The 24,995-nt window shown below is 35.2% G+C and overlaps 1 protein-coding gene and 1 pseudogene across 3 annotated transcripts in view; both read left to right on the top strand.

The window, feature by feature from the left end:
* SENP6 (SUMO specific peptidase 6) overlaps positions 1-24,995 on the top strand; it is a 120,210-nt gene that overhangs the window by 33,226 nt on the left and 61,989 nt on the right. Inside the window, exons 4-7 of one of the 3 annotated variants that reach the window (XM_039467481.2) lie at positions 3,456-3,601; positions 4,670-4,774; positions 10,904-10,921; positions 18,194-18,264. In XM_039467481.2, the coding sequence (XP_039323415.1) occupies positions 3,456-3,601; positions 4,670-4,774; positions 10,904-10,921; positions 18,194-18,264 (340 nt within the window). Of the gene's footprint in view, positions 1-3,455; positions 3,602-4,669; positions 4,775-10,900; positions 10,922-18,193; positions 18,265-24,995 lie in introns of all 3 variants that reach the window. The other 2 variants (XM_039467480.2, XM_039467482.2) reach the window with 2 other exon arrangements.
* Positions 14,867-14,960, top strand: LOC120363455 (U6 spliceosomal RNA; annotated as a pseudogene).

Raw genomic sequence — 24,995 nt, 5'->3', positions numbered from 1 at the left:
TACTTTTATCTTTAATCTGCTATTTAATCCATATGTTGTATTTTTTTTTTTTTTTACTTTTTTAAAATTTCAATGACGCCAAGCATGATGGCTCACGCCTGTAATCTCAGCACTTTGTGAGGCCAAGGCGGGCGGATCACCTGAGGTCAGGAGTTCAAGACCAGCCTGGCCTGTTAACATGGTGAAACCCTGTCTTTAAAAAAAAAAAAAAAAATTCAGTAACATCATTTATAAAACTTCTGTTCTGTTTCAAAAGTGTGTATTTTTTTCCATAGTGTGCCTAATTTTTTACTGTTTCAATTCTTTGTTTTTCAGAATTTAAGTGCTTTTAACATACATACGTCTCTAACTTAATGGTTTCTTTTAGGTTTGCTTATCTGATATTCTTCAGTGCTAAACTTCCTGAATATTAGTACTTTACTTAAATTACATGATGTGTGATAATTTTGGGTGGACAATAACATTGATAATTTTTGCACATTTAGTATTCTCAATGAAATACTTATTGATGCAGCAAATATATATTGAGCACAGTGTTCTAAGTGTTGGGAGCAAAACAGAATTTTTTGGTCTTGTGGAACTTAAATTCTAGTAACTTGCTGTGCTTACTAGTTACTTAATGATTAATGTTATAACACTGCTATAATACTGGCATTGTCACATTAAGGTTCCAGCCTGAAATCTATGGTCAGTAAGCTATGGTGATTTTTCCTTTTTTTTTTTTTTTTTTCTCTGAGACTGAGTCTCGCTCTGTTGCCCAGGCTAGAGTGCAGTGGCACGATCTTGACTCACTGCAACCTCTGCCTCCTCGGTTCAAGCAATTCTCTGCCTTAGCCTCTGGAGTACCTGGCATCACAGGTGCTGGTCACCACGCCCAGCTAATTTTTGTATTTTTAGTAGAGACAGGGTTTCCCATCTTGGTCGGGCTGCTCTTGAACTCCTGAATCCTGCCTCAGCCTCCTAACGTGCTGGGATTACAGGCGTGAGCCACTGCCCCTGACCTGGTTAAAAAAATTTTTTTTTATATATATAGATATTCTATTGCACTTTAGGTTCTGGTGTACATGTGCACAACAGGCAGGATTGTTGCATAGGTACATACATGGCAATATGGTTTGCTGCATCCATCCCCCCGTCACCTATATCTGGCATTTCTCCCCATATTATCCCTCCCCAACCTCCCTGCTCCCCCCGTCCCTCCCGTAGCCCCCACAACAGACCCCAGTGTGATGCTCCCCTCCCTGTGTCCCTGTATTTTCATTGTTCAACACTCGCCTGTGAGTGAGAACATGTGGTGTTTGATTTTCTGTTCTTGTGTCAGTTTGCTGAGAATGATGGTTTCCAGATTTATCCATGTCCCTACAAAGGACACGAACTCATCATTTTTTATGGTTTTTACATTATTAAATGTTTGGAAGGAGAAATCAGATGAATTCTATTTCATGACATGTGAACATAATATGAAACTCAAATATATGTCCTTAAGTAAAGTGTTCTCAGAAAATAGCCATGCTTACTTATAAATTGTCTGTGGCCGCTTTTTTTGCTGCAACAACAGATTTGAATATTTGGACAGAGTTGAGTAGATACAACAGAGACTATATGATCAAGAAAGCCTAAAATACTTTAGCCCTTTGCAGAAAAAGTTCACTGATCCCTGTAGCGGTGTTTATTTTGTATAAATGTATTTCATAGATTAGACCCAGTTGAGAGAAACGAGTATTAGTACCCCCTTGAAGACTCCCAGTGAATGCCTGAAATCCCAGAGAATACTGAACCATATATCCTATGATGAAGCATTGGTGCAAAATTATTGTCACTTCCACTGTGATTATGTTGCCAGAACACAGGCAGATATTTTTTGTTTTTGTTTTTAGGAGCCTGTGGGTTCTTCAGCACTCTGTACAATATACCTGACCTTATCATATGCCTTACAACATTGCCTCATAGTACCAGAGTTAAGCTGTCCTTTCATGTTTTATGCCCTGGTGCGTTTTTATGAATTAGTATGTACTTTCCTTACCTGAGCATTATTAATAGTCTCTGAAAAATTTAACAGTGATACTATAGCAGAACTTTAGAAACAATCTTAATATCTACTAATAGAGGAATGGTTAAATTAAAATATTTTTTAGAACACAATTGACTGTTGGTAACTGATACTACAGAAAGCAAAACCATGGATAAAGGGGGACTACTATGTAGTATTTTTGAATAAGTGGTATGTTATAGTAATCAGACAGAATAGCAGACTCTAGGCTTACCAGTAACTGTCCACTTTATAGCATTGTCGTGAGATACATAGGAGATGATGTAATTCATGTAGTACATGACACTAGCAGTCTTCTGGAAATAGATACATTTTGTTAGATTAAATGTAGTGTTACTGAACCTTTGTAAACTGTTGTTTTTTTGCAAATAATGTTTATAGTTGCAGATCTGACATCAGTAAGGTCCATGTTTGTAATTGGTTTTCTAGTCATTTGATCTCTTTTTGAACAAATGGATTCACCTGTTCACAGTAGTTCTCTTGATGCTGTGCTTGTATTACCTGGAAAACTGTCTTAGGCTGGGGTAGGGCAGTGGAATTAAAGTTTTAGGGACTTCCAGAATTAATAATAATATCATGATTTTATTAATGGGAGTGCTCTAATCTGTGACATAATCAGCTATAAATTTTTAAAAGCTTATTTACACCTTATTTCCTCCCAATAATTTGATGTAGATTACCAAATTAGGAGCACAAATAAAATGATGGAAAATCAAAACAATTAGGAGGTAAGTAGATGTGCCAGGATTCTAAAATAATTTATGTGTTGTATTTTAATTCAACAGTTGTCTCTGAATTTTCTGGGAACTGAAATTGTGTTCTGTGATTTTATAATTGTATGATGAAAGAATCTTTACAAATTCATTTTGCCCCTTTTGCCCCTGTTATACTGTAATCTCACCAAAGTGATTGTTACAGGTATGTTTATATTATTATTTGCATCTTTTAAAGTATAAAGTATCAATTTCTGTCTGTACAGAAACTTTGATACTAAGGCAAAAGTTCTTACATAAAAGCACAAGTTGAAATGACAGCCGATTGCCATATTTGGCAGTAGTGTTCTCCAGATAGCAGCAGGGCCTGTTAAGCAGGGGAAATGCTTACATTTTACTCTCTGAAAAAAGCTATCCTAAGATCCTCTACCCTAATTTTCTCAAACATCTTTGGAGGATTTATGTAAAAAGAAAGTAATACAATAAACCTCCATGTTTCTACAAATTTACATTGTCTTTAAGGAAAGAAAAGTATTGCAATTGAATTATTCTTATAATTCAACCAGTGCTATCTACCCTCATCCCCAATAGCTGTATATTTTTATTACTTGTAAATGGTTTTCAAATAGTTGCTGATAGATGATCACATCATAGCATTTATTGACTCATATTTCTGGATCTTTTTTTTGCAGTTAAATCGTCGATCTGAAATTGTTGCTACAAGTTCTGGTGAATTCATCTTGAAGACATATGTAAGACGAACCAAGTCTGAAAGTTTTAAAACTTTGAAAGGCAACCCAATTGGACTTAACATGTTGAGCAACAATAAGAAACTGAGGTATAGGCACTTCACCACACATTCCTACAGAAAAGATAAAGGAAGAGTTTGACACCAAAAGCTTTGAAGCTAATAGGCCCAACCTGTACCTTTTCTTCTGAATTTGTCAATAGGTCCAAGAGAGGGTGTGGTCCCAGTATATGGATTCTTTGCTTTGAATCTTAGGAGTAGGATTGATTGCAGTGTCTTTTGTTTCTGAATAAAACATTGCAAGAAATACTTTGTTAGGGCGGAATCTCATGATTTTGCTTTCATATATTTAGTAGAATCTCAGTCATAACATTTGAAGCAGCACAGTAGAGTGGTGTGGTCATGTCTAGTTTAGGAAATACTATCAGGATTATCTCAATAGGGGACTAAAATTTTTTATTCCTCCTTTTTTTCAGATATAACCCACCTTTCCTACTGGTTACCATAGTAAACCACTGTTACTGGTAGGATTGGGTATCAGTAGCAACTCAGAAATAGGGTTGTAAGTCATTGTTTTATTTCTGCTGTCTGAATTTATATATAAACAAGTCAAGTACATAAAGGCTCAGTAACTTTCTAGTCAGTGGCAAAATCAGAAATAGTATTTAGGACTCCTGATTTTTATTTTACTGTCCTGCTTGATTTTTGAAATTTTTGGGGGACAGAGTCTCACTCCGTCACCTAGGCTAGAATGCAGTGGCACAGTCTCACTCACCGCAACCTCTGCCTCTGGGGTTCAAGTGATTCTCCTGCCTCAGCCTCCTGAGTAGCTGGGATTACAGGTGCCAGCCATCATGCCCAGCTAATTTTTGTACTTTTTAATAGAGATGGGTTTTACCATGTTGGCCAGGCTAGTCTTGAACTCCTGATCTGAGGTCATCTTCTGTTCTTAAAGTTTTCTTTAATTGGATTGGAAACATTTGAAAGACAAATCCAGGAAATGGAAAACCCCTAATAGGCAATTGAGTTTATCCATAAATAATTTTTTTTTATTGGTAAAGGTTTTTATGTACGTGTTCAGATTTTAAAGGATTTATTTTATAAATGTGTATATAATTTTTCCATGTTCTAATTATTTTTTGTTTCTTGAATCTGCAGTGAGAATACACAAAATACATCATTATGTTCTGGAACTGTAGTTCATGGTAGACGTTTTCATCATGCTCATGCACAGATACCAGTAGTAAAAACAGCAGCCCAAAGGTAAGAATTGTAATTGTCTTTCGTTAATATATACATGGCATCCTCTTCAATAGTTTTACTTTTTTAACCATTTTTTTCTTTGTGAAACCTGACTGTTTTCACAGTCTATAAACATATATCTCTGAAATAATTCATGGCATGAAATTATGCGATTTTATGTCTGCTTATGAATAATCAGTCTATAAATAGAGAATTTTTCAATAAGACCCATTCTGTTGCATTATAATCCAGAGAATCTAATGTGATGTTTAAATTAAACTGATTTACAATATTGGCCTTACAGTGTTTGACTGAGATATCTTCAGTTGGTAGTTTAACTCTGAAGAGTAAAATACCATACTTTATAAGGCTTATAAGAGTCCATAGCATCAAAACAAGTCACATTAGTTTTAAATGTTGGAGAAAATGTTATTTTTGTAGTTTTAGTTAGATTTAGGAGTTCTCATTGATCTTGAAAGTACTGCTTGACTCAAAGTAATGAAAGTAACATTTGGGGAACCATTTTTGGAATGTTACATCCACTTTAAGTTGACTGAAATTCTTAGGCTCAAAGAGTTAAATAATGTGTTTATTGTGTTATAAACAGTTTCTTATAACTAGTAAAATTTGAAGATTTGGCATATATTTTAGATGCTGTTCTTCATTTTTTTAAATGTCAAATCTGGACTGCTCCTCTTGCTATATTTTTCTGTTTACGTACATGTGCTATCACATAGATCTTTTACTTAAAAACATTAAGTAACCTCACACTTTATGATAAACCAGCCTTTTCTTGGCCTTAAATATATTATTGTATCATAGTGTTCACATATGGTACTTGAGAAATTTAAAAGGACAGAGAAATTGCTGTGCATACCAAAAATTGGCTTATTCTACTGCAAAGTACACAAATCAAGCTCTCTGGCCTACATGTGGCAAAAACATGAGAATATAAAAAAAACATGAGAAGGAGAGTAATTAGGGGAGAGAAAAAGAGTAGACACTTTCTTATATACTCATCATACCAATAGAAACCATTGCTGATAAAGATGTCTTAATATTCTGATAATGTAGTCTGTTTGAAATACTGATTTAAACCTTATAATCAATTTAAGTGACTGATTTACAACCAAAATTATTAATTTATTTTTGCTTTTCAAGTTATCTGTTAGTTTGGAATTACTGGTTACCTATTCTCCATTCCTCATTTCCTCATTGGTAATGTTAAAAAAAAACTGTTAACTGTCTGGAAATTGGGTTGTGATTTTTTATTTTTTATTTTTTATTTTCTATTTTCACATAGAAACGGCAGTCTTCATTTAGGAGCGATTTGTTTTATTCTAGGTCTCAACACCTATAATATTTTGCATGTTTATCGTTGCTCATTTACATAAAAGATTAGATTCAGTTAATATAAACTAGTATATACTAGTAAAATGTTTCTTTAAAAACCACCTGAATTAATTTGTTTTTAAGAAGTAATCCTGATTGAAAATACCTTAAGAATGATTAGGGGCAGTAAAGAAAACTGTAGAATCTCGTCAGCAGGACAGATTCTGTTTACATTTGTCTTTATTAAATGATTCTGTATAAGAATTAACGTTTCTTATTCCAACTGCAGTATGACTGTCACTAAAAAGATTTTGATGTTCAAAGACAAGTCATTGAGAGTTTTTCAGTTTTCTTCCTTCAAAAACATTGAATGATTTTATGCTACATACCAGGCATAGATGAGGTGCACAGAGATGAATATGATAAAATCCCTACCAGTAAAGCGCAAGTTTGATTGCTGTAGAGATTGATTAGGGTGCAGAAAGATAAGTAAACAAATGATTACATGCATTGTTAGGGCAGCAGTAGAGATGTACAAATTATGTGTAATAAAACTACAGACAAGGGAACAGGAAAGAATTTATAAGAGAAACATTAAAGGAGTTTCTGAGTGTACCAGGTAGAAGAGGATACTGCTTGCAGTAGGAATCACATCTTCAAAGGCACGAAAGCTTTACCTAAGATCATTTCTTCCAAGTATTTAGCACAATTGTTAGATCTCAGGTAAGGGTAAACACATTGGCTTTTATAGCTTCTCCTAAATTTTCTTGTTTTCTCAAGTCTTTATTTTATTTTTTTTAATTATAGAGAGGGTTTTGTTCTGTTGCCCAGGGTGGAGTGTGGTGGCATAATTATAGCTCATGGCAGCCTCAAACTCCTGGGCTCAGGCAGTCCTCCCACCTTAGCCACCTGAGTAGCTAGGACTGCAAGCATGCACCACCTCACCTGGTTAACTTTAAGAAAAGTTTTTTGTAGAGAAGGGTTCTCGCTTTATTGCTTAGGCTGGTCTCCAACTTCAAGCGGTCCTCCTGCCTCAGCCCCCTAAAGTGCTAGGATTACAGGCCTGAGCCACTGCACCTGCCTCAAGTCTTAGGATAATTTGAAATGAAAATAAATGCCATCCATTTGATAATTCATACACAGTGTACTCCTGGGATGAGTGGTATATGTTATCTTTTAAGTAAATCAGACCTGCTAAAATCTGAGTAATTTGTTCTTTAGTAATATATGGAAACCAGTGCTTTACACCTTATCTAAACAGAATGGGTGAAGTTTGTTAAAATATCACATTGGATTAGCTAGTCTTTGGGACATAATTAAGGTTCCAATATGTTTTCTTACTGCTATTCCAAATGTTAATTTAATTCATATTTAAAAGATAGATTGTTTATACACTAATAGTGATAGGGAAGTATGGAAAAAAAAATGCAGAAATTTAAACCATCCCCTCCCCTAACTTTAATCAGACTTGCTGAAACAACACATTTTATGGATTTATGTTTTACCTGCACTTCCACTTTTTTTAAAACTTTTTATTAAGTATAGATAAAAAGACTTATTAGAACCTTATAAGAAATCAGTAACCTTGTTTCTTGATTTCTTATAAGGTTCTAATAAGTCTTTTTATCATCTTTATCTTTGAAGTCTTTTCCCCCCCTTAGTGGGAAATGGATGTCTATGAAAGCATATATAATCCATAAATGGGAATGTGGGATCCTGGAATAAGTAATATTTAATTATTAGTGAAAAGCACGATTTTGAAAGTTGGCCTTTTTTAAAATTTTTTTATTTTTTATTTTTTGAGATAGAGTCTTCCTCTACTGGATTGCAGTGGCACGATCTCCACTCACTGCAACTTCCACCTTGCGGGTTCAGGCAGTTCTTCTGCCTCAGCCTCCTGGCTGAAATTACAGGCATGTGCCAACATGCCCAGCTAATTTTTTTTTTTTGTAAGTAGAGACCTGGTTTCACTGTGTTGGTCAGGCTGGTGTCGAACTCTTTACCTCAAATAATCTGCCTGTCTTGGCCTCCCAAAGTGCTGAGATTACACGTGTGAGCCACCACACCCAGCCCATTTTGAGATAATTTTTCAAGTTGTAAATGAGGTCATTGCTAGAAGAATTTATCTATTAGTCTTTTTTCCTTTCTTTTTTATTTTTTGAGACTGAGTCTGGCTCTTGTCGTCCAGGTTGGAGTACAGTGTCACGATCTCAGTTCACTGCAGCCTCGACCTCCCAGGTCCAAGTGTTTCTCCTGCCTCAGCCTCCCGAGTAGCTGGTATTACAGGTGCCAACCACCACACCTGGCAAATTTTTATATTTTTAGTAGAGATGGAGCTTTGCCATGTTGGCCAGGCTGGTCTCAAACTCCTGACCTAATGATCCGTCTGCCTTGGCCACCCAAAGTGCTGGGATTACAGGTGTGAGCCAACATATTTGGCCCCCCCTTTTTTTTTTAATTTTAAGACCACAGTTACAGTACTAATTGAAGGTAATTTTTCTTTTCTATTTTAAATGAAATAGTTTAACAAGAATGTAAGTTGACGTTTTTGCGAAGACCTACGTTACTAGTAATGACTTTTCCCTGTTTTTTATGTTTTATTTTAACATGTAAGTTATCTAGGGCAAGACTTATGAAAAAACATAATGAAGATACTTGTAAGAATTCCATGACTTATAAATCAGATATATCATAACGAATGCATTTTTTTTCTCAAGGATAAGGAAAATGAACATTGGTGTGTGTCTTTCTATATAAATATATTTTTATCTTTACTGTTTTTCTAACTCCCTTGGCTTATTGAGAAGTATTATACCTAACCCATTTCTTCTACCTCTGTTTCACTACCTACTTCCTTTCCTCTGTACAGGTGAGTATAAAAAGCAGCAGAGAGAGGCTGGGTGTGGTAACTAACACCTGTAATCTCAACACTTTGGGAGGGCAAGTTAGAAGGATAGCCTGAGCCCAGGAGTTCAAGACCAGCCTGATGGTGAAACTTTGTCTCTACAAAAAATACAAACATTAGCCAGGCGTGGTGGTTCACACCTGTAGTCCCAGTTGCTCAAGTTGGGAGAATCAATTGAGCCTAGGGAGAACAAGACTTCAGTGAGCTGTGATTGTGCCACTGTACTCCAGCCTTTGTGACAGAGGCAGACCCTGTCATCTAAAAAACAAAAAACAAGAGAGTACTAAACTGTTCTTACTTCTTGGGCACAGCAGTATAGAATTGGAAATGGCCCCATTAGGTACTAATGCCTGACTTTTGGTTTTCATTTTACTTTTTCTGGAAATGGAGCTGTATAAGAAATAAATACATAGAATAGGATAGAACAGTTAAACTTTTATGGGGATGTGATTATATTCTGTCCTTTTTCTTAATTTGCTACAATAAAATTGATATTTTAGTTGCATGCTCCACATGAATGGAGTATAAGATTAATATGGGAATTTGGGGATTTTGTAAATTATGCTTGGCATACAGTTAGTTCCAAATATTTCATTCCTTTTATAATAAGGAGAAATAATATCAGGATGTGAATCCTGTTTTATTCTAAATTGAGGGTTTATATAATTTCATTCTTGAGTAAATGATGTTAATAGCTTTTTGGAGTTTTTATGAGCTATGAAAAAGTGTAGAACTTTTTATACATTGGACTTGTGATAAGAAGACATGATTTTAAGTTATAGGTCTTGTGTCCCAAATCATATACTGTATTTAATCTAAGACATTTGTGCAAAAGTTTCAGCCTTAAAAAAATTTTTTCTTCTTACTCAAAAGCAAATAATCATACCCAGTATTAGGATCAGTCCGGACCCAATAAAATTTTTGTAACTTCTAGGAAATGCTGTTGTTTCTTGAAGACTATTTCTGTAACTACAGTAGTCTCCTTATTTGGGGTTTTGATTTAACCATTGCCTTATTAGTAGATACTGAGATTGTTTCTAAATTTGCTATGATATCATTATTGAATTTTTCAGATATTGAGAATTATGTTCAGGTGAGGGAAATACATACTATTCATAAGAGTACAAAGGAGGTACCATGGCACTAAACATGAAAGGACAGATTAATTCTGGTACTATGTAACAACACTGTTGGGCATATGATAAAACTAGGTGTAGTGTATAAAGCAAAAACCCATGCCAGATGTGGTGTGTGCCTGTAATCCGAGCTACTTGGGAAGCTGAGGCAGGAGGTGGAGGTTACAGTGAGCTGAGATCAGAACCCAGGAGGTGGAAGTTACAGTGAGCTGAGATCACACCATTGCACTCCAGCCTGGGTAACAGGGCAAGACTCCATCTCAAAACAAAACAAAACAAAAAACTCATGTGCTTACAAAAACATTTGCTCATCTTCTGGCAGCATAATCAGAAAGTGTGGTTGACAGCCATTTTGTTTATGAAATGTTTCCACCAATGCTTCATTTTGCTATATTGGATTCCGTACTATCCTCAGTTTCAGGCACCCGTTTGTGGTCTTAGAATGGATCCTTAGAGAATAGTCGGGAATACTGTATGCTAAAATAACATATCTTCAAATATTTGATAAAGCCCTTTCAATAATTTTTTATATTTTTGTGTATTCATCTTTCTTCCTGTTAAATATTTTTTAAAAATTGTTTATTTTGTGTATTGACAGAAATTGAAAAACAATTTAGACGTGATTCAAAACATAGTATATTATATATATAATGTATTTAAAACAAATTGATCACATTATAGTTTTGCCTTAATGACTATACTTACTACAACTACAGTGATATATCAACAATGAGGTCTTGCCTCTTACATTTTTTTTCTTTTTCATGTTTTAAGCAGTCTGGACCGAAAAGAAAGGTAAGCTTAATATTGGAGAAATTAGAGCATGGATATAGTGGTAAAATATAAAATTATTTGTGTGTTTTAAAAAATATTTGTTGAATTACAGTCCATAATTAAAGCTTTTCTAATTTTAAATTTTTAGGTGACATGTAACAATTGTATATATTTATGGGATATAGAGTAATATCAGTACAGGTTTATGATGTATAATGATCAGATCAATTAATAAATCTGTTACTTCAAACATATATTGTTTCTTTATGTTGTCAGCATTCAAAGTCCCTTCTGGCTTTTTGAAAACATAAAATAAATTGTAGTTAACCATATTTACCCTATAGTGCCACAGAACATGAGAACTCATTCTTCTGTCTAGCTGTAATTTTGTATTCGTTAACCCACCTCTGTCCATCCTCTCCTCTCCCACCCTTCCTGGCTGATAGTATCCACAGTTCTACTCTTTGTAATAAAAGGAAACTTGTTGACAGTACAACATGATATTTGGCTTATATAGATGGTATTTGAGGCTCATTCTCAATGTACATTTTTCCATGAATGGTTATTATATGTTTTTGCTAATATGTGACTACTTTCTTTTAAAAATAGAATATTTCAATGCCTTAGTAATAAAATTGCTTTCAGTTACATCATCAAAATCTTTGTCATTGTATTATAGTGCTAATACTCTTGTTTTTATGCTTTAATGTACTGGAGGGAAGGGAAATGAATTAGAACACCTTAAGCTTAGAGTTAAATCTTTAAACATCAAATGTATTAACTTCTGACTGAAAAGTTCGTAACAGAATTTTGTGATCAGTCTTCTTGTATCATCACTTAACTCTGTAAGAACACTGGCAGACACATGTTCTTTTAGAAGATATTTGAATGGTATAAATGGCATGGAAAAGCGTTGTTAAGAAAAACATTTCTTCGAACATTTCAAAGTGAAATGATCGTAATTGTTCTAAAGTGGGTATCTGATACCCTTCTCTGGGCCGGGCATGGTGGCTCACGCCTATAATCTTAGCACATTGGGAGGCCAAAGCAGGAGGATCTCTTGAGCCCAGGAGTCCCAGACCAGTCTGGGCAACATAGTGAGACCCTGTATTTACAAAAAATAAAATAGGCCAGGCGCTGTGGCTCACGTCTGTAATCCCAGCACTTTGGGAGGCCGAGGCGGGCAGATCACGAGGTCAAGAGATTGAGACCATCCTGGCCAACATAGTGAAACCCTGTCTCTACTAAAATATAAAAATTAGCTGGGTGTGGTGGCATGCATCGGTAGTCCCAGCTACTCAGGAGACTGAGGCAGGAGAATTGCTTGAACCCGGGAGGTGGAGGTTACAGTGAGCCGAGATCATGCCACTACACTCCAGCCTGGCACCTGGCGACAGATCGAGACTCTGTCTCAAAAAATAAATAAATACCAGGCGTGGTGGCTCAAGCTTGTAATACCAGCACTTTGGGAGGCTGAGGCGGGTGGATCACGAGGTCAAGAGATGAAGACCATCCTGGTCAACATGGTGAAACCCTGTCTCTACTAAAAATACAAAAAATTAGCTGGGCATGGTGGCGCGTGCCTGTAATCCCAGCTACTCAGGAGGCTGAGGCAGGAGAATTGCCTGAACCCAGGAGGCGGAGGTTGCGGTGAGCCGAGATTGTGCCATTGCACTCTAGCCTGGGTAACAAGAGCAAAACTCCTTCTCAAAATAAAATAAAATAAATAAATAAATAAAATAATAATAAATAAAATAATAATAAATAAAATAAAATAATTGGCCTGGTATAAGTAGTAAGACAGTAAACAAACTGGAAAGTCCAGCCGTTTTTAGTTTTCAACCGGTTGAATCAATTAAAATTAAAAAAAAAAGTCTATAGTGCCTTTCAAATGCCTGAATTTTGATATTTCTACATCGGCTGATGGATTGAAGTCTTCATTTGCCATGTGAGGGCTCTGCATGGGCATGGTAGTTGCTGCTTCAGTTTTGACAGCATTACCATCCTTGGTGATGACATGGACAGCAGTGTTTCTATAATTGTTTGAAATGGTAAATATATTTTTATTTATATACTTACTGCCTTTTAGGCATATGCTTTTATTCATTCCAAGTATTTATTGAACTTACTGATACAGGCATAAGGATACAGTGATGAACAAAACAGACAAGATTGCAGTCCTAAAGTTTACATTCTTACGGGACAAAGACTAATACAAGTAAAACATGAAATAATTTCTATGTAGAGAAGTATAGAGTTGGGTGATGTGATAGACTGACAGTATGATTTCTTTAGATTGCATATTCAGGGAAACTCTTTACTATCAAGGTAACATTTAACCAAAGACTAAAAGGGGAATTGGCAGTGCCACGATCGTGAGAATAGCTTTTCCAGACACGGAAGAGGTTATGTTAAGTTACTAAAGCAGGAATGAGTTTGACATGTCGAAGAACAGAAGAAAGGGGTCCCTGAGGCTGGAGCTTAGAGAGCATAGGAGACAATGTTATGAGATGGGTTTGGAGAGATTGCCTGGGACCCTAGGTCATAAAAGGCTTTGTAAGGTGATCTGAAGCATTTGGATTTCATATTAGTGCAATAGAAGCTTTCAGAGCATTTAAGGTAGAGAAGTATTGTTACCTAATAAGTATTTGAGATTTTTAAACAGTCTTTTACGTATAATTTATAATTTGGCACAAACAGAAGTTTAAATCAGTGGCAGTTCAATTAAGGCTGAGCAGGTTCCTCTGTAAATAGAGGTATATTACAAAGGAAAGTCAATAATAGTCTTTAAGTACTTAAAACTATCTCAGCAAGGTCTAGGAGTTGGAGAGGTAGAAAAACAGAAGGAAAAGCAATCTTTTTGGCAGGGGAGGGAATTAGGAGGGTTAAGGTGGAAAAATAAAAGGATTTTAAAAGCCTCATCCTATTAAGGATATAATAGAATTTGCTTGAGGAAATAATTTGAATCTTAATAAGTATAATAAGTGTTGAGAGGGAAGGTATCTATAATCATTTGTTAAATTCAGCAAGAGAAAAAGTATGTTGTACAAAAAATATCGTATGAAAATAGGAGAAAAGAGAAAACAAAATGAAATAATAAAAATATAAAAAATAGTAAGATGAAAACAAAACATGAAGTCTGTCAGCAGTTATAATAACTATATTCAATATATTTAATAAAAGACATACTGATTCAATTAAACCCAGCTATACTTGCATCATACTAAAATAACCAATGTGAAAGTAAGTTTATAGGTACGAGAGATAGAAACAAAAAGAAATCATGAGTGGAATTTTAATAACAAGGGAGTTGGAGTTAAGGATTAAAAGTACTAGACAGGATAAAGGAGCACATTTTGTAATAGGCACAGTTTATAGGAACATAACAAGTAAATAAATGTAAAGCCTCCATTAAAATAGTTAAAATTCAGGAAATTCAACACAGTGAAACCCCACCTCTACCAAAAATACAAAAATTAGCCAGCTGTGGTGGCATGCGCCTGCAATCCCAGCTACATGGGAGGTTGAGGCAGGAGAATTGCTTCAACTTGGGAGGTGGAGGTTGCAATGAGCCAAGATTGTACCACTGCACTCTAGCCTGGGTGACAGAGTGAGACTCTGTCTCAAAAAAAAAAAAAAAGAAAGTGAGAGATTTTAATACATCTTGAAAATTAAACTGGTTTATCAGTTAAATAATAATAATAGATTTTAACTGTAAAATAAGACGATTCGTTTTCATAGAAATTTAAATATTTTACCATCTTTAATGATGGAAAGATTAATAAAAAGAGCTACTATTAAAGCAAGTCAAGCAATAACAGAAAAACAAATGATGCCCAGATCCTGGTTTTTAAATACCACTCTCCAATAAAAGGAATGGAGAAATGGCTGATTCTGGGGTTTTGATAGGTAAAACACAGAATGAGTGTGGTTCGTGATACCTAGAAAATGCTCAAAAAATTAGGAGTGCCCACTTCAAATTCTCCTGTATTAAAATTGGAACAATAGAGAGATGATTAGTATGGATGACACACCAATTAGTAAAACATTTCATATTTTTGTAAATTGTGTATGTGTATTTTATCCCAGCAAACAAACAAACAAATAAAACAAAACAAAAAACACCAAAAGGATATAGTTACATCAAAGGGAAACAAGCCAACCAAAAGACCTCTCAAATGCCCAAAGTGTTAACAATTGGATAACTTAGACCAAGGGACATTCTATAAAATATCTGACGAGTTTTCTTCTAAATACTGAAAGACACAGATAGGAGACTAAGGAGATATGATGACTTAATGCATTTTATTCTAGATTGGATCCTGGAACAAAAATGAGGTATTGGTAAATAGCTGGTAAATTTTTGTCTTTTTCTTTGAGACAGAATCTGACTCTGTCACCCAGGCTAGAGGGCAGTGGTGCAGTCCTGGCTCACTGCAACCTCTGCCTCCCAGATTCGAGTGATTCTTGTGCCTCAGCCTCCCGAGCAGCTGGGATTCTAGGCACACACCACCATACCCTGCTGATTTTTGTATTTTTAGTAGAGATGGTGTCTCGCCGTGCTGGCCAATCTGGCCTCAAGTGATTTGCAGGCCTTGGCTTCCCACAATGCAGGAATTACAGGCATGAGCCACCTTGCCCAGGTAGTAAATTTCTAAGGCTGGACTTTAGTTCATAAGTGTACCACTGTTGGTTTCTTTTTTGACACATGTGATGACAGTATTAAGGTGTTAACATTAGGGTGAGAGATATAAAGGCATTCTGAATTGTGTTGGCAACTTTTCTGCAAATCTAAAATTATTTCAAACTTAGTTTACTAAGAAGCAGACTTTCACAGCTGAGGCTTATCTAACTTTTGATGAACAGAGCATTCTGATGTCATTTAAACACTTCAGGATAGAGAAGTAAATGCTCTCTTCTAGTTCATTTTAAACAGCTTGTAAAAATCTTTGTTGATAAAATGGGACCTCTAAAACTATGCAAACACAAACCCTAAGAAACAAAAGTTCTATCCACCTACACAGGAGTTATCAGATGACAGTAGAGCTTCTCTGCCTCTAGTTGGTTAGGGGTAGAAAAGAAATAGCCAGACTTTAAATTCTAGGCTTGATCTTCATATGAATTTAGATTTTGAAATTTATACCTGCAAGAGTGATGGAATCCTCAAATTAAGAAATTAATGAAAATGATGGCCGGACGCGGTAGCTTATGCTTGTAATCCCAGCACTTTGGGAGGCTGAGGCAGGCAGATCACTCAAGGCCAGGATTTCAAGGCCAGCCTGGCTAACATGGTGAAACACCATCTCTACTAAAAATACAAAAATAAGCCCTGTGTAGTGGTGCACACATGTAATCCCAGTTACTTGGGAGACTGAGGCACGAGAATTGCTTGAACCCGGGAGGCAGAAGTTGCGGTCAGCTGAAATTGCACCAATGTACTCCAGCCGGGGCGACAGAGCAAGACTCTGTCTCACAAAAAAAAAAAAAAAAAGAAAAGAAAAGAATCAATGTAAATTTTGATTTTAGATCATCTAGCAAAAAGTTTTTAAAACTGAATTTTGGAGAAAATAAATATATGGCTAGGTAGTTAATTTTATTAAACACATTTTTATCTTGAAATTTTTATATTGCATTTAAGATATTCTGTTTCTTCAATTTATTTATTATTATTTTTTAAAACAAAGCTTTAATTTGCCCTACTTTTATAGGAAAAAATATAGCAAATATTGAAAACAGAGTGGCCATAAATTCTAGAAATATAAGGAAGTATACACAATAGTTTAATATTACATTACAATCCATGATAAGATTGTGGCTATTATATGATGTATTCAACATGTTATTCCTCATTAGCAATGCACAGTTTAATACACGGGTTCAAATTACAAGAACACTGTATTAATATAACAGTTTCATGAATCTCTATACATGCATGTATGACTTACAGTCTCAGATGATTTATATCAGTTTTTTTTTTACTAAATCTAGATAAACCTGAATTTGGAAATAAGACTATATTATATTCTCTTTAGTGTGAAAGTATATGGAACTTGAAAATATGCATTTTATTTTAAATGCAAGTTAGGAATTGACAACCTGCTTTCTTTCTATAAGACTGTTACTACTTCACCTCAGGCAGATTCTCATTTTCATAATGCATATCTTCACACATTTCAAATTTTTCAGGGTGGAAATTGCCCAGTTGTACCAGATATTGCTCTGTTCAGTGTTGGTGCAATTTGCTAGGATTCAGATTCTGGCATTGCTATTTAATAATTGTGTGACCATGGACAAGTTAATTAACCTCACTGCACTTCAGGTTTTTCATTTATAAAGCATTAATAATAATATACGCCTTATCAGGTTATTGTGATGATTAAAGGAATTAATAGATACAAAGCACATAGAACAGTACATGGCACATGATGCTATTTTCTAACTGCTATTATAAGTACACTGCTATCTCCACCCATACTATTTTTTATTTTATTTTCATATTTTGTTTTCATTTCAAGTACTTTGACTTTTGTAGTATAAGACTATGAAATTCTTGCAAGAATAGGCCTTTGGAATTTTTGTTTGAGTAAAATGATTTTAATGAAATGAAAGCTATGATTTAAATTTACTAGATACTAGTATATATAGAATTAAAAATAAATAGCCTTATTTTTATGTGGTTTATTACAGTAGGAAAGTAGCTATTGTAATGTGGTCTATTGCACTTTTTGCAGTTCCCCTTTTATAATGCTTTTATCCTACAATTAGCTATAAGGTTTTTGCTTTTTTTCCCCCAAAATTAGTGTTCATTTGGCTTTAAATAGATACAGTATTTGGATGTAGTATTTAGATACAGTACTTGCTTAATAAGGATTATGTTTAAAATCCTTGAAATTGTATGTATTTGAAGTTTAACAGAGGAATTTAATACTTTAAAACAAATATTCTTATACCCCCTACATAATGTAGTCATACTACAAGACTAAAATACTGTTCCGTGATTGCTGGTCTTGTACATGATGTTTTTTGTTCTGATGTTGGAATTGTTCTCAAGACAATCTCATTCAGCATTTATTCCTTTATTTATTAATTAGTTTTTAAACAACTAAAATATATTTACAGTAAAATTTTGCAAATTGAGTTTCATTTATTCTTACAGTTTTATAGTATCACTTTTTATATGGCAAAGAAGCTATGATTTGCTTTTAATAAGCTTATTGTAAGTATGCCATTAACATTTTCATTTTGAAAACTGTGTTTCCTATTAAAATAAAATTATATAAATTTCTTTTTTAGGAAAGAATACCCACCTCATGTCCAAAAAGTTGAAATTAATCCTGTAAGGTCAAGTCGGCCCCAAGGTGTTGGTAAGTGTGCAGTTTTTTTTATGCCTGTGAAGGATTTTGAATTACTGTATGAAAAGTACAATAGAGATATGATGCTGGCTTTATATTCCCGGATATAATAGATACATATAAAGAAAACCATTTTTTGTAACTGAGAATTTCTTCAGTGGTAACCTGATAGCTGGAATGGTTGCATAGTTAGGTGATTACAGTTTTAAATCTTTTGATTATTTTAGTGTTTTTGTTACGTTACAAATGCAAATAGTAACTGTAGTTGAGCTATAGCTTTGAAATTGAGTTTTATTGACCTATGTTATAATGTTGTATTATATAATTGTGTTTTATGGGTTTTGCTCCTAAAATTTAGAATACATTAGGGAACCACTCAATTAAAAAGAAACCACACTTGCTACAACTGTGTTAATAGTAGATACTGGAAAATCATTGTGACTAGAAATTTATATTCAAATTGTGGTATTTTTCAACATACTGGTATTAATCCAAAAAATAAAATAAGGGGAAATAACATTTATAAAATATATGTCATCATAAAATCGGTTTTCATTATCTAGAATAAAGATTTTTAATGTGTGCCCATCTTGTTTTTCTGAGGTAGTTACTTGTTTAAATAACTCTGGTGGCTCTTAGTTCCAAAGTAGAATAATTTTAAAAAGCTTGGTTTTTCTGATAGCTGAGTGTGCTTTTAAAAAACACCCATAGTTTTTTTTTTTTTTTTTTACTTTGGGTGAAAATCTTTTGTGCATGTTTTGAGCATTGCTCTTGTTTTATAAAGAGAATATTCTAAACTTCATCCTTTCTTAATAATGTGCAGTCATTATAGATGTGAATTATTATACTTTATATACGAAGCATTTTTACGCTAAGTTTATTAAGTTTAATAATAGTGACTACCCTCTTCAGCATTCATTCCATTATACCTTAAATCTTTATTGAGTTATTAATTGACTATATGCTGAGTCCAGTGCTTTACATTCATTATTTACTTTTATCCTAGCTTTGTGTTCAGGACTCTATAAGCTAAATTCAGCTCTTACCTGCATTTTGTATAGTGGAGGAAACTGAGACACAGAAGGATTATATAACTTCTCAGAAAGGTAGAGCTAGTAAATGGCAGAGCTGTATTGGAAATCATGCCTGTTTGATGCCAAATCCCGTGTTCCTAAATACTGTAGTTTACTATATTCTTGCTCTGTCACAAAGAAGGTTACTTCTAATCCTCAGAACTGTATAAGGTGTATTATCATTTTTATTTTAACAAATGCATTTCTGGGTAGGCACAGTGGCTCATACCTGTAATCCCAGCATTTTTAAGATGCAGAGGCAGGCAATCACCTGAGATTAGGAGTTCAAGACCAGCCTGGCTAACATGGCAAAATCCCATCTCTACTGAAAAATAAAAATAAAAAAAATTAGCTGGGTGTGGTGGTGCATACCTGTATTCCTAGCTACTCTGAAGGCTGGGACACAAGAATCATTTGGACCCAGGAGTCAGAGGTTGCAGTGAGCTGAGATCGTGCCACTGCACTCCAGCCTGGGTGACAGAGCGAGACTTGGTCTCAAAAAAAAAAAAAAAAAGGCGTTTAAAATACGTTAAGTGATTTGGTCCACTAATAATGGTTTTAGATGCCAATGAGCCAGGCTCATTAGAAATAATTTTTAAAGCTTATTCATCAGCATTCATTAAGTGTATGAGCATACTCAGATTAAAAGAAAAAAGAGCATGCTTATTTGCTTTTTTTTTTTTTTTTTTTGGAGACAGTGTCTTGTTCTGTCACCCAAGTTGGACTGCACTGGCCTGATCTTGGCTCACTGCAACCTCTGCCTCCCAGGTTCAAGCTATTCTCCTGCCTCAGCCTCCTGAGTAACTGGGATTACAAGTGCCCATCACCATGCCTGGCTAATTTTTGTGTTTTTAGTAGAAACGAGGATTCACCATGTTAGTCAGCCTGGTCTCGAACTCTTGACCTTGTGATCGCCTGTCTTGGCCTCCCAAAGTGCTGGGATTACAGTCATGAGCCACTGATCACCCTGCATACTGTTCTTGTAACTTGTTATTTTGAAATAGTTTTAGATGTAGAGAAAATTTGCAGAATTAATACAGAGACACACATTTATTTTTTCAGACAGCTTTCATTAATGTTAGGATTTTATAATCCTAGTACACTTATCAAAACTAAGAAATTGGAATGAGTATAAGATTCTTAACTGAGCTGTGGAACTTATTCAGATTTCACCAGCTTTTCACTGATACTCTTTTTCTATTCCAGGATTCAGTCCACGTGTTCCACGTGGCATTTATCATGTTTTCTTAGTTTCCTTGATGATTTTGAAGGCTAGTTAGTTGCTTTGTATAATGCCTTTCAATTTGGTGGTCATGTCTTAGGATTAGATTAAGGCTTTGCATTTGGGACAAGACCTTTTTTTTTTTTTTTTTTTTTTTTTTGAGACGGAGTTTCGCTCTTGTTACCCAGGCTGAAGTGCAATGGCGCGATCTCGGCTCACCGCAACCTCTGCCTCCTGGGTTCAGGTAATTCTCCTGCCTCAGCCTCCTGAGTAGCTGGGATTACAGGCACGCGCCACCATGCCCAGCTAATTTTTTGTATTTTTAGTAGAGACGGGGTTTCACCATGTTGACCAGGATGGTCTTGATCTCTTGACCTGGTGATCCACCCGCCTCAGCCTCCCAAAGTGCTAGGATTACAGGTGTGAGCCACCGCGCCTGGCCATAAATGAGGTTCTTATGAGTAGTACTCAAACTCTAGGAGAGGAGTTTTGATATATTTAACTTGTAAACTTTGTTTTCAGCTTCTGTCATATTAGGTAGGTACATGTATGCTTAGGTATCAGATAAATAGCAATGCTATAATAATATTGTATATATTGTATGAAGACTGCCTTTTATTTCAGGATTTCCTTTGGAGATAATTTTTAAAACATTAAGATTTCAAACCCCAGGATCTCTAATTATTTGCGTAGCACCTAGCATAATTTTCTCCTAAATGATATCATAGTCTTTCTGTAGTCAAGATTATTTTCCTTATTTTTTCTTTTTGACTTCTTTATTTTGAATTTGAGGCACTTGGTATGATTTTTTTATAAGTTGTAGGCACATATCAGTACTTACTAGCATTGATAAGCAGTTCTTTACTATAAAATTAAAGTTTGTAAACCATTAAGTGTAATTTTTGGTCAGACCACATGTCATGTTGCTTTAAAAATTTTTTCTGAACATACAGAATAACAACTATTAATATCTCATTTTCTCCCTACTTTTTCTCTCATTTGTTTATTAAACTCTTTTTTTTTCCCAGCCTGTTTTTTGTATCTTTGTTAGAGAACACAGACATATACTGTCACTGAGTATACATTTAATTATATTCTTCATGTAATTACATTATGTGATTACAACTCAGTCACCTAATTTAGGGTCACTTAACACACATGTTAACTTTCGCGTTTTGTTCGTATGTTTTTGAGAGAGAGTTTTGCTGTGTCAGTCAGGCTGGAGTGTAGTGACATGATTATGGCTCACTGCAGCCTTGACCTCCTAGGCTTACATGATTCTCCCACCTCTGCCTCCAAGTAGCTGGGACTACAGGCGCATGCTGCCACATCCGGCTAATTTTTTGTATTTTTTATGGAGATGGGATTTCACCATGTTGCCCAGGCTGCTGTCAGACTTCTGGGCTCAAGTAATCTGCCTGCCTCAGCCCCTCAAACTGCTGAGATTACAGGTGTGAGCCACTGCGCTGGCCACATGTTAACTTTCAACCAATCAGGATAGCTGTTGTTAACATTTTAATATAATTTTCTAGACCCTTTCTATGCACATATACCCATTTTTTAAATTGATACACAATATTGATACTGTGTGGACTGTTCTGTAACTTGCTTTTTGACTTTATGATACCTAGTTTTTACACTCTCATTAAAAGATGGCAAGCATAGAACCAGCATGGAGAACACAATTAAAGCAAGTTTAAAAATCAAAAGCATCAGTTATGGTGGCTCACACTTTAATCTCGGCATTTTGGGAGGCCATGGGAGCAGGATTGCTTGAGCCCAGGGGTTTAAGACAAGCCTGGGCAACATGGCAAAACCGCAACTCTCCAAAAAATTACAAAAATTAGCCGGTTAGAGTGGTGCATGTCTGTAGTCCCAGCTGCTTGGACTGGAGGATCAGTCTCAGCTGACTGGACTGAGGCTGGAGGATTACTTGAGTCCAGGAGGTTGAGGTTGCAGTGAGCCACGATTGCATCACTGTCCAACCTGGGCAACAGAGTGAGACCATATCTCAAAAAAATAAAATTAAAAAGGATTCTTAAATTTATGGAGGACTTCCTTACAAATTTCCAAGTTTCTATAATCATTTTTTAATAAATGTGTTGTGGCCCACTATATTTATGTGGCATAATTTAAGTTGTTTTCAATGTTTTGACATTTAAAATAGTATTACCATGCTGGTACACTACATGCCTTTTATATATTTGACCTGTTTCTTTAGATCAAATCCCAAGTAGAAATAAAATTTTAGGGACAAATAAGATACACATTTTTAAGACTTGACATATAGCACTTTGGGAGGCTGAGGCAGGCGGATCACTTCAGGTCAGAGTTTGCTAGCCTGGGCAACGTGGTGAAACCCCCATCTCTACTAAAAATACAAAAAACTTAGCCAAGCGTCAGGAGAATCACTTCAACCTGGGAGGCAGAGGTTGCAGTGAGCTCAGATCATTCCACTTTATTCCATCCTGGGCGCCAGAGTCAGACTCCATCTCAAATTAAAAAAAAAAAAAAAAAAACTCATGTAAAGGTGGTTAGCTCCAAACACAGTATTATTTGAGTCAGCCTTTTTTTTTCCTGTTTTTCAGCAACATTAGATTATTATCATTCTTTTAGTCTTTGCCAATCTGATCAAAATGTTTTTCTTATATTTTCTTCATAACTGGTGAGATACCTTACAGGTTTAATGACCATTTGAATTTATTTATATCCACCCATTTATTTATGTGTCCTTTGCCTATTTATTGCTTATTTAGCAACTATTTGTTATCTCTAATGTAGATATCTTTCCATTTTTTGATTTTTCTTTTACTTTTTTCTAATGTGGTCAAATAGTATATTGTAATTGAGTCTTGTTAAAGTTGGGTTTCTTTAGTGTTGTGTTTAGTAAAGCTTTTCATACCCTGGAATTTGAACAGTATTCACCTTTATTTTCCAAAAGTTCTTGTAAATTTATTTTTATATATTTACATGTTTTTACATGTAAATCATTTTTATTTAGCAGCATTCTTTTATTTATTAATCTTGTTTTCCCTCAGTGCATTTGGATGAATGTTCAGGAATGCCTACTGAAGTATTTAATAAATTGCTGTAGGAATCAATTTCAACTCTATTTTTTCTCATGTTTTTGGAAGGTTGTGTGTATGTGTGTTTTTAACCAGTTTTGCAAATACATTTGTAAGTTTTCCATTGATATCTTAAAGTTGGTATGATTATTAATTCAAGCTTGTCTTGTGCCCCTATAAAATGACAGTGTCTGTTCTTGGGAAACTCAAGGGCTAAAGAGACTACAGACTTGTAAACATACTGCTGTAGAGTCAGAAAGTAGTATGTAAAAGCCAATTTAAAGTGTGTTATTATAAAGGAATGGTCACTGCCCTTTTCTGGAGGTTTAATTAAATCTTCACACATAAAGATAAGGCCAAACATGGTGGCTCACACCTGTAATCCCAGCACTTTACGAGGCCAGGGTGGGAGGATCACTTGAGGCCAGGCATTCAAGACCAGACTGCCCAACATAGTGAGGCCCTGTCTCTGTAAAATATAAAAAAACTAGCCAGGCATGGTTATGAGTGCCTGTAGTCCCAGCTACTCAAGAGGCTGGGGTTGGAGGATCACTTGAGCTTGGCAAGTCAAGGCTGCATTGAGCATCCCAGGTTGAGGCTGCAGTGCATTATGATCATGCCCTTGCACTCTAGCATGGGCTACAGACTGAGACCCTGTCTCTAAAACAAAACAAAATGTAAGTAAAGCTGGGTTTTGAATAATTGGGAGTTTGACATACCAAGTAGAGGAGAAAGAGCTTTGTACCTAGTGAGAATGGAATGCAAAGGCACAACAGGTGAATGAGTCTCATCTTATTTGAGTAAGTAATGTATCTAAAGTTGGAGAATAGTTAGAGGATGGCCAGAGTTGAAACCATAGAAGTAGGTAGAGGTAGATTGTCATGCTCTAAAGAGTTTTTACAAAATCCTGTAGGCCAAAAGTGTAGTATATAGCCAGAAGTGATTTTTAAAGAAGATAATGAGAAGGTAATAGATCCATGACTTTAGTTTTATTTTACATTGAAAATCAGTCAGTAGCAGCTACATAATGGAGAAAACCATTTTCCTAATTTGTCTTTATGTTTCGAAAGATAAAAAATAATGTAAAAGCAAATATATAACCATAATAACAGTTTGTATTCTTTTTCTTTCTTTCTTTCTTTTTTTTTTTTTTTTTTTTGAAACAGAGTCTTGGCTCTGCCACCCAGGCTGGAGAACGGTGGCGTATTTTCCTGCCTAGGCCTCCTGAGTAGCTGGGACTACAGGTGCATGCCACTATGCCTGGCTAATTTTTGTAGTATTAGTAGAGACAGGGTTTCACCATATTAACCAGACTGGTCTTAAACTCCTGACCTCATGATCCACCCGCCTCAGTCTCCCAAAGTGCTGGGATTACATGCTTGA

Source organism: Saimiri boliviensis, chromosome 4 (assembly GCF_048565385.1).
Source record: "Saimiri boliviensis isolate mSaiBol1 chromosome 4, mSaiBol1.pri, whole genome shotgun sequence".
NCBI lineage: Eukaryota > Metazoa > Chordata > Mammalia > Primates > Cebidae > Saimiri > Saimiri boliviensis.
The sequence above is the reverse complement of the archived record's forward strand: the minus strand, read 5'-3'. Positions and strand labels throughout refer to the sequence as shown.